At 46.9% G+C, this 9,987-nt stretch overlaps 2 protein-coding genes across 2 annotated transcripts in view; one reads left to right on the top strand and one right to left on the bottom strand.

The window, feature by feature from the left end:
* LAS1L (LAS1-like (S. cerevisiae)) overlaps nucleotides 1-3,342 on the bottom strand; it is a 38,493-nt gene extending 35,151 nt beyond the window's left edge. The window contains exon 1 of the mRNA XM_009880693.1: nucleotides 3,218-3,342. Within this exon, the coding sequence (XP_009878995.1) occupies nucleotides 3,218-3,342 (125 nt within the window). The remainder of the gene's footprint in view (nucleotides 1-3,217) is intronic.
* A 1,544-nt stretch (nucleotides 3,343-4,886) lies between these two features.
* Nucleotides 4,887-6,779, top strand: LOC104282572 (potassium voltage-gated channel subfamily C member 1-like). Its single transcript, XM_009880675.1, has 2 exons — nucleotides 4,887-5,378; nucleotides 5,976-6,779. Exons 1-2 carry the CDS (start codon nucleotides 4,887-4,889, stop codon nucleotides 6,777-6,779), a joined length of 1,296 nt encoding a protein of 431 aa, XP_009878977.1.
* Nucleotides 6,780-9,987: the final 3,208 nt, after the last annotated feature.

Here is a 9,987-nt window from a genome sequence, read left to right as displayed (position 1 = left end):
TGCGAGCCGGAGGGTCTGTCAGACGGGGGCTGCCGGTGTCCCTCACCGTCCCGCCTCGGCTCTGTGCGTGTCTGCAGTGGCAGAAGGCTTAACTTCTTCCCATTTGCTGCATTTCACAGGTTTTTGCAGGAGGCTGAATCAATAAATGATCCAGGCTGGAAATCACTGTGGGTTTGGAGTTGTTTGTTTTTTTTTAAACAAACAAACAAACAAACCAACCTTCTCGTTTCACTGATCTGTTTTGCACAATCCCAGGAATACACTTGTGTTCGAGGTCAGAGGGGAGGTAGGACCGCAACATGGGATGGGAAAAAAAGCACTGGGGCTGGAAGTCCACAGAAGCTGCTTATGGTGTTTTTGCGAGCAGAAAAGCTGAGCCTGTGGGTTCTGGTGCTGTCTCCAGCACCTAAAGAGGAGCTTGCTCTTTCCCCAAGGCTGCCAGGACTGTAGGATGGCTTAAGCTTTTTTTGTTTGATATTCTGAAGCAAGGTTTTGTTTCCAGAACTGTTATTCATCCTCACCAGCTTTTTATGAACGCTCTCTGAAGAAATGCTTATACTGTTCTTTGGTGTTAATAAATGTGCGAGCCGGAGGGTCTGTCAGACGGGGGCTGCCGGTGTCCCTCACCGTCCCGCCTCGGCTCTGTGCGTGTCTGCAGTGGCAGAAGGCTTAACTTCTTCCCATTTGCTGCATTTCACAGGTTTTTGCAGGAGGCTGAATCAATAAATGATCCAGGCTGGAAATCACTGTGGGTTTGGAGTTGTTGTTGTTTTTTTTAAACAAACAAACAAACAAACAAACAAACAAACCTTCTCGTTTCACTGATCTGTTTTGCACAATCCCAGGAATACACTTGTGTTCGAGGTCAGAGGGGAGGTAGGACCGCAACATGGGATGGGAAAAAAAGCACTGGGGCTGGAAGTCCACAGAAGCTGCTTATGGTGTTTTTGCGAGCAGAAAAGCTGAGCCTGTGGGTTCTGGTGCTGTCTCCAGCACCTAAAGAGGAGCTTGCTCTTTCCCCAAGGCTGCCAGGACTGTAGGATGGCTTAAGCTTTTTTTGTTTGATATTCTGAAGCAAGGTTTTGTTTCCAGAACTGTTATTCATCCTCACCAGCTTTTTATGAACGCTCTCTGAAGAAATGCTTATACTGTTCTTTGGTGTTAATAAATGTAGGCCAAACTGAAACAAGAGTTTCATTACTCAAAAGAAGTGTAAGGCTGAGGGAACAGATTTGACATTCGTTGCCAAACTCCCGCAGTGCCTCACGCAGTGAAAGTGAATTCTCAGAAGATATGAGGCGGGGAGAAAACTTGGAACAGAGCCCTGTTCTCTGGAAATGGAGTTGCACTTTTCATCTGCTTAAAAAATGTTCTGAAAGGACAAGCTGTTTACTGCAATCAAAGGGTCTTATTCAGAGCATAGGAACACCATGTGTCATTTTGCTTGCCAGATTATTCCTGCGTTTCAGAAATCAACTGCAGTGCAAAGGTTGTCAAAGGCAAATGCTGCAGTGCTGTGGAACAGATAGGATCCATCAAACTTCATCAGATCCCCTGCTTCCAGAACCTCAGAGATGTAATCAGATATTAAAAGGAGTATTTTTCATTCTTATTCTCTGTGGAGAGGGAGAAAGATGTGAAGGGTTTGGTGTTTGTTACAGAGACGGAAGGGAGCAAGGACTGAACCAGCTTGGATTTCACGTGCTTCATGTGCTTTCAAAGTCTGGATCTATGGGGAGTTATGCTTGTGCTGGTGCTCTGCTGATGATGTCCAGCTACAAGGTTGCCCAGTACAGAACTGGGAGGTAATGGGCAAAGATGGCTTGTTGCCCAGAATGTCCCACACGAGATTGGCAGCAATTTGCCATTCTAGTTTCTGCAGCGTTGCTGTGGTGGGGGCTGAGAGAGGAGGCCAGGATCGTCTGTGGTGTCCCCGTAGTACTTTGGGAATCTGGGTGGTTAGGGTGAGAGAGGTTACTTGCACCGGCAGGCGAAGTGGCAACGGAAGAGTGAAGAACCAGACTGCTGTATCAGTAGAAGGCTGAAATGGAAAACCTATTCTTTAAAAAAAAAGAGATTTCAGTGTGTCAGGATCATGTAGGTAGCGGAATAAAATGAAAAATCCAGAGGGTGAACTGTGATAATACTGCCTCTAAAGAGACATGAATCTGCTTTTCATTTGTATGACTGCACAGGAAGCCCCCAGAGCCTTCCTGAATAGTCTTGCTCCTGCTGGGAATAAGGAAATTCCTTCTCCTACTTTCTTTCCAGAGAGTTTGAAGTAAGCAGAGGTGATACCTAGAAATGGCCTTGGAATGTCAGCTGAAAGGAAATTTCACCCGCAGCATGCTTTTCTTGACTGGGAATAACAGCTATGTGCCAACCTTCTTCCTGGAGTAATCAATGACAAAAAATGCATTTGAAGTCAGTGGGTGCAAAGGATTAAGCTTTGGGTCATCCAGAAATGAAGAAAAAGCCCTTTAAACCAAAAAAGGAGAGTGTGTGACAAGATGATGGGAGGTCAGGTGGTTTATTTGTTTATTTGTTTGTTTGCTGCTGTTGTTTTCAATGTTATTTTTTTAACTCAAGCTTGAATAAGGCACAGCCGAGAAAGAACAAGGCTCTGTCTGCCTTTCTGTGGCTTGCTAGTTTCACCTCTTAAGTGGTCCTAAGACACTCGAGCTCCGCGTGTTTCCCAAATGCCATGGCCCTTTGTGATTGTCAGTAGAGCAGTGGGTGGCAGGGCAGTCAGAGCGTATCTGCCCTGGCAGTTGTTGCCTTCTTGTGTGAGTGTTATTCCCTGGAGCGGGGAGAGCGACTGCTGATAGGGCAGAGGAGAAGGGAGAGGGGCCTCTGCATCTTTGCGGTGCTATTGGCTGGTTTTGTTTTCTGGCATCTATGAGACTTGAGCGCTGGAGACTGGCCATCGAACATCCTGTTTTCACTGAAATTTGTCTCTGTTCTTCCCAGTCTCTTCTCTTTTCTTCCTTCTGGTTGCAGAGTTGCTGCAATAGCACCAAGGTAAGAATATGAAATGGCACTTCTCGGCTCATTTCTCACGTGGGGGTTGTTATGTTTGAGCAAAAGGTATCTGGCATTCTAAGCAGATAAAGGCAAGTTTAGCCAAGATCTCAAAAATCACTGTGCTCTTTAGAGAGCTAGGCAACAGAGGCTAATAATGTAACGCCAGATTTGCTGAGTGGTGAATTAATCTGACCTGCTTAGAATCACACTGTGTGGATTCCTGCGCAGCAAGCACTGAGCAATGCCTGCACACTTGTAGTCCTTATGCTCAATCCTGCTCTCGTTGAAGTTTGTGGAAGTTTTAGGGTGAAGCTGCATCAAGCCTCACGTATGTTGGGATTGGCAAGGACAGCAGACAGGCAGTAATTCTCCTGTGCCGTGAGCGTGCAACCACGCTGCAGCTTCCAGCCTTTTCTGATAAAGCTGAACGAGGTGCTGTATGCAGTTCTTTCCTTCTGGGAGTCTCCCCTGTTGCAGGGCTTGTTTCCCTGCCTATCCAAGATGGAAAGGTTTGTTGCGGAAGTGACCTGTGACACCCATCCTCAGCACTTTCGGCAAAAAAGGGAGGAGGGACAACTGGAATTTCTGTGTGCGTGGTCTCAGGCACTGAGCAGCCATCTCTGGGTAAGAGACCCCAAGCAGGAAAGGTAGACAGGCTCACTCTGTGACAAGAAGGGGAGGACCAGAACTAGAAACGTGAGGCATAAGAGGAGGTTGGATGGAAATGTGCAGGAATGGAGGAGAGGAAATGGAGGGGTACAGACAGTCAGAGGTGGATACTTGTGGGTGAAAGACAGCCCTAGTCTCCTTCTCAAGAACATCCTGCCCCTATTCGGCACCTCTCCTACGTGCTCCTGAGGCTACGGAGATCCTTGTTTTCCCTCCCTTCTGAGGATAATGCCCATAAAGCAGGGCTCGAGTTTCTCGCAGGTATGTTGGATTTTGAAGAGCAAAACAGGGGATGTATTACAGGAAATAAGCAACAGAATGTGCTTTCCAATGCCAGAGGCCTTGGCAGCAGGTTGTGGTGCTGTTCTGAGATATCAGCCAGCCCTGAAGGAAGAGGCAGTACGGTGTTCTGTATTTCTATCTAGTCCAGGAATCCTGCATATAGATTCCAGGTAAGGAGCAGCGTCCTGCAGAGGGAAAGGTGATTTGGCTCAGTGGGACTCTGTACAAGGAAGGGTCAAGGAAAAAGTATAACTCAGACAGCCTAAATGTTCCTACCAGGCAGCAGGATCTCTTGTGAAACTTTTTATGCCAGGCTCAACATAGGAGATTAAAGACTTGTTTGGAGAATAAGGTGTTGATGTCTGTTTTGCCTCTTTTGCACATGGAGGTCTCTGCGAGAAACTGCTTGTGGAGAAAGAAACTGGGGGCAGAGATGGAAGACCTAGATGAGGGGAGGGATAGTGGAAGGAATGACTTGGGAATGAGAACTTTACCTCAGATGAGTTTATCGCAATTATTATCTACAGTATGTGAACAAATGTGGTGAAACAAACTCTGGGCTGTGCGCTCTGTCCCCATGGGGAGAAGCTGAGAGGGAGAGCAATGCAAACCAGATGTTTGTCATTTTGTTTGATGCACCTCCTGAAAAGTGCTCAGACAGTATGGCCATGGAGCAGAGTCTAGGAACAGGCACTGAACATGATGGGGAATGCCAGAAGTGCCTTTCTCCCTATCGGAAATGCAGGTTTCAGGTATAAAATGTGCTTTAAAAGCACTGGAGTGAGGTACCCTGGAAAACCTTCCTGCTCCAATACTTGCTTTGCTTTACTTCTTTTAATTTGTGTTCTTCTCTTTTTGACTGAAGACAAACAAGAGCCTATGAGGACTTGCACCTCCCTCCTCCCTCACAGATGGAAGGCTCCAAGGAAAAAATCATCCTGAATATTGGGGGAGTCAGATATGAGACATACAGCAGCACCCTCCGGACCTTCCCAGGGACCAAGCTGTGCAGTCTGACAGAGCCCCATGCCCCGAGCATCTACGACTATGATCCCACCACCAAAGAATTCTTTTTTGATAGGAGTGCTGAGATCTTCAGCTACGTGTTAAACTATTATAGGACCAAACATTTCCACTGCCCCATTGATACCTGTAGGTCAGTCTTAGAAGAAGAGCTGGCTTTCTGGGAAATAAATGAGACACAGCTAGCATCCTGCTGCTGGCTGAAGCTGAATAACAAAGAGGTGCAGCCAGAGGACTTGAATATTTGGGATGAAAATGAACAGACTGATGACCAGTGCCTCATAGTCCAGACAGAAAGAAGGGATTTCAGCTGGCGAACCAGGTGGCAGCCAAAGATTTGGTCTACATTTGAAAAACCCTTTTCCTCTTTCAGTGCTAAGGTAATACTCTATGTGGGGATGGACACAGCCTGTGTCCTTTGGGATTACTGGAACGGGTCTATGAAAAATGCTAATGGGTTCGTAGTTTTGTTAAGTATGCTTTGAGTCCCAGATTAAAAAAGAAAACAAAATTCTCTCTTCTCACTAACAGACACCTCCTTCTCTCCTCCTGTTGTCCCTGTTCTCTGTACAAAATGCATGCCCCGTGCCTCTCTAAAATGTGAAGGCGTGCAGAGCAACAAACGCGGGTCAGAGACTGCAGAGGATGTTTTCTGTGCTGCTGGTATTTCTGGAGCCAACATTTAGTGCTGAGGAGACCCTCAGTGTGAGTCTGTCCGCATTACTCCAGCTGTCGGACATTTCCCCTTCCTTACAAACACTGATATACGAGTTCAGGTGGTTTTTTCTTTGACTCCAATCTTCCCTATTATTTTTCAGTTCTGAAAGGAGAAAATGCACTCCGTGTGAGCAAAGAAGAATTAGTCTGGGATTGTATTGTGCCTGTGGAGGGGATTCGGGGGTTGTGGTGGGGCAGTGAGGTTATGCGATACTTTTTTGTTGAACTAATTGCACGTGTGCCCTTTCCTCCCTTGGCAGTGCCTGGCTTTTGTTTCTCTGCTGTTCATCGTCGGAATTGTCATCATATTCTGTGAGGAGACCAAGGCGCAATTTGAGTTCTTTACTGCTAACTTCACCTCTGTTGGCTATTCTGAGGTCTCCCACAATGACCATGAACCCTATTACCACCAGGCTGCCTACTTGCTTCATCTGGAGCTCTTCTGTGTCCTCTGGTTTACTTTTGAGTTCTCTGTGCGATTTTGTTTCTGCCCAGACAAGAAGTTATTCTTCCAAAATCCCTTGAACGTGGTTGACTTCCTCTCCCTTTTCCCAGTTTATATTGAACTCTTTGTGGCTGGGCAGATTCAGAGCATGCCGAGCCTGGGGCTTTGGTTGGGCTTTATTCGCATTGTCTATCTTCTCAAACTCCTGAAGATATCCAAGCTGATAGAAACGCCACTGATCCTCAAGGTTCTGTGCTACACCTTCAAGTCCATCCTCAGAGAGATTTGCATCCTGCTGATGATATTGGCCTTTGAGACCCTCTTCTTTGGCTCTCTCTTTTTCTACGGGGAGTTGCTGGGTAGCCATCCCTCCTACACAGGGGAGCCGCACTTCACTGACATTCTTGTTTGCTTCTGGTGGGCTTTGATCACACTCACTACAGTGGGCTACGGAGATATTATCCCGCTCACCACAGCTGGCCAAGTGACGGCAGCCTTAGCTGCAGTATTCGGCATGTTAACTATTATCATCCCAATACCCATTTTCCTGGTGAAATTTAAAAGCTATTATGACATTGCTATCTTCAAACAGAAGCTGAAAAGGAGCAAGAAACACTAATCCTTCAGAACGTCTGTTCCCCTTTGCCTTTAGCAATAAACCTTCAGCATGGTTTATTCCCTTTGGTGGGGAGGGAGTGCGAATAGTTCTTACTGCATTGGCTTGCTGCCTTAGCATGGGGCCTCAGATTGCAGTACTTGATACACAACTGATCAGACCTGTCAAATCTCATGGGTCTTTCCCATTTTGGACTTCCTCCCATGCTCTTTTATATGCCACAGTTTCTCTCTGTCATCTAGCTGTTCAGAGACAGGCTGTGATGCAGCATTATAGCCTGAATGTGCACCACATAGCCCGGTTCCATGACCTGGGGCCACAGCGCACTCCCTCAGTTGGCGTACAACCCATTGCCTGACAGACCATAATCTCATTTTGCATGCTGGGAAAGAAGATTTGTGCATGGTAGCTATGTGCCAACCTGGAGAAAGCACGTATTTTTGTTTTTTTGTTTTTTTTTTTTTTTAAACAAAGTTCTGTTTCGTCATTTCACCTAACCAAGCCAGTACCCGTGATGTGCCTGCACCCGCACACAGGTGGAGAGGCGGCAGCAGGCTGAACTGAGAGTCTGTGGTCCCGAGAGCCAGCGCTGTTTGACAACCTGCTTTGCGGGCTCACAGGAATTGCTGTGGCATTCAGGTAGCAGCAAGGGAGCCCTCCCACAGCAAATCCTTCTTGGCTCTGCTGAAGTCAATGGCAACCTTTCCTTGACCTCAGTGAGATCAAAATTTCATTGGACGCTTCCAGTGGATCAACACATTTCAACAGTTCTTGATTTTTATATAACAAAGTCACTGAGCTATTAACCAAAATATCTACATGGTCTTTGCTGTTCAAAAGGAAGAACATAAACTACAGTACTCAATATAGTTTTCATGTCATTTACTTTCCTAAGGCATAGATATAAACTAGGAATATTTATCTTTTAACTGATAGTCTTAATTGTTACCTATGTCTAATTTTCAAATAAAAAATATTGTTGAGGTTTGAAAAAAAAACACACATCCCCTTGTTTATATAGCAGGATGATGTGCTGCGGTTATTTTGTTTAGTAAGCAAAAATTTCTGTATACAATAACATTTATGTATTTAACTTTCATTAAGGCTGTGTTTTAACTGCAATTTTGATTAAGTTTTGTCTGTCACTGTGACTTACCTATTCACGATAGCATTTTAAGGCTGTTTTATTTCTGTTGAAACACCAGGTAACTTCCCTCTATTCCAATGCAATTACATCTGCCAAGACAGATGGTCCTATTACTTGCCCAGCCCATTGTCACAAGGTCAGCTGGATCACTTGAATGCGAACAGAAAGGGGTTTCTCACAGCACTGTTTTCAAGGTTTAATACCTCCTGTTGTCTGCCTTCACCCCAAACTAGATTGGTGTCCAAGCTGTGGCATTCATGAGCGTATGCATGGATGCGGGATTAATTCAACTCCAGCAGTGTGGAGTGGGAATACTACTCTGGTTTCACTGACTTCTATGTGTGCAACTCTCCTGGTAGTCAAAACTGGAGCGTTTGCTCTTGAATCGAGGCTCCTTTGGGCCTTCAAGCACCCTCAGGCCGGGCGGCTGAGGGTAAACGGGTCTGTGTGGTCAGTAAAGCTGTGGTCTAGCTTTCTCCAAGACCAACTTGTGGATTTGTGCCCGAAGTCACCTCAGCCCATGCCCTAGAGAGGAATAAACGGGGACAGCCTGAGCAATGACAGCATCCTGGCCAAGCTTTTCTGCTTGCGTAGCGCAGGCAGACAGGACACGCTTGCCGCGTTGCTAATTGCTAATAGCACAGCTAAGCATATTGCGGACAGTTTGATATACAGCCTGTCTGGGACCGGTCAGTGGCACGTGTTATTGCGGTGGGTTAACCCTGGCCAGCCGCCACATGCACACGCAGCCGCTTTCTCACTCCCCTCCTGCACAGCATGGGGAGAGAAAATAAGATGGAAAAGCTTCTCAGTCGAGATAAAGACAGGGAGATCACCTACCAACTACTGTCACAGGCAAAACAGAGTCAATTTCGGGAAAAATAAATTACTGCCAGTTAAAATAGATTAGGATAGTGAGAAACAAAACAAAAAATTAAACCAACACCTTCCCCCCGCCGTTTTTTCTGGGATTAACTTCACTCCTTCGTTCCTGACTCTTCTGCCCCTCCCGCCCCCAGCGTGGCTGACAGGGGTCAGCCCCCTGCTACCGCTACCGGCACCTCGCCACCTGCGCCCCGTGCGGATGTGTCACTGAGGACCAGCACCCCGTCCCGAGGCCACTGGGTTGCCCAGTGCCGATGCTCTCTGAGCCCCACCGTGCTGGATGGAGCAGCTGGATGAAGATGGGGGAAGAGGTCCTGCTCCCAGATGAAGGTATGCACAAGGATGAAACAATCCCTAACGCACAAGCTCACCTGACAGCCTCCGGCAGTGAGTCCTGGAGCTAGGAATCATGGAGGAGATGCTTTCCCAGCACAGGCTGTTCATGTCAGCCTGACTCCCGTGCCGTCCCTTTTTTCATAGCTGGGCCATGGGCACACAACCCTTACAGAGGGCATGGCAGGCTCTTTCTGTAAAAAGGGATACAAGCTTTGACAGCAGGCTGTGAAAAAGCCTGTAGCAGCTTTCGGTATTGAGAAGGTTGGGATTCACAATGGAGAGCAAGAGAAACTGGTGGCATTTTACATCAGTGCACGGCTCCCACCTAAACCTTTGACTTCCCAGTCACTAGAGCATTGGGCATCACAAGACGCCCTCTGCTACAGTATTAGCTACCCAAATGTGATTCAGGTAAGAGTCTTCCATGTACAGTGAAAGTGGACTTTGTGAGGATTCCCATCCCAGATGGGATCTCAGCAGTTGGTAATGTGCTTTTGTTTTGAATCAGAATAAAAATTCAAAACTTGGATATTTCTTAAGAATCAGATTGTCAGGATGCAGTGGGGGCCAGCGGATCCTGAAGGGTCAGGGAGCCAGGAGTTGAGCACAAAAACACAACCGCCAGAGCAGGGTCCTTGTCAGCCAGGACCCAGCTACACAGTACCAAGGTGAACAGGACAGACCCAGGGATGGCAGCCGGATCCAGCCAGGACTCCTGATCACGAGGCAAATTTGTGGTGATAAGAAGTGAATCTGCAGATCAGGGTCAGCATCACGTCCAGTGACAGTTCCCAGAGTCACACAGCCCAGTGATCACCAGCTAGGACCAGAGTGAAACAATCA

This window comes from Charadrius vociferus, unplaced genomic scaffold (genome assembly GCF_000708025.1).
Source record: "Charadrius vociferus isolate BGI_N301 unplaced genomic scaffold, ASM70802v2 scaffold473, whole genome shotgun sequence".
Lineage (NCBI taxonomy): Eukaryota > Metazoa > Chordata > Aves > Charadriiformes > Charadriidae > Charadrius > Charadrius vociferus.
The sequence above is the reverse complement of the archived record's forward strand: the minus strand, read 5'-3'. Positions and strand labels throughout refer to the sequence as shown.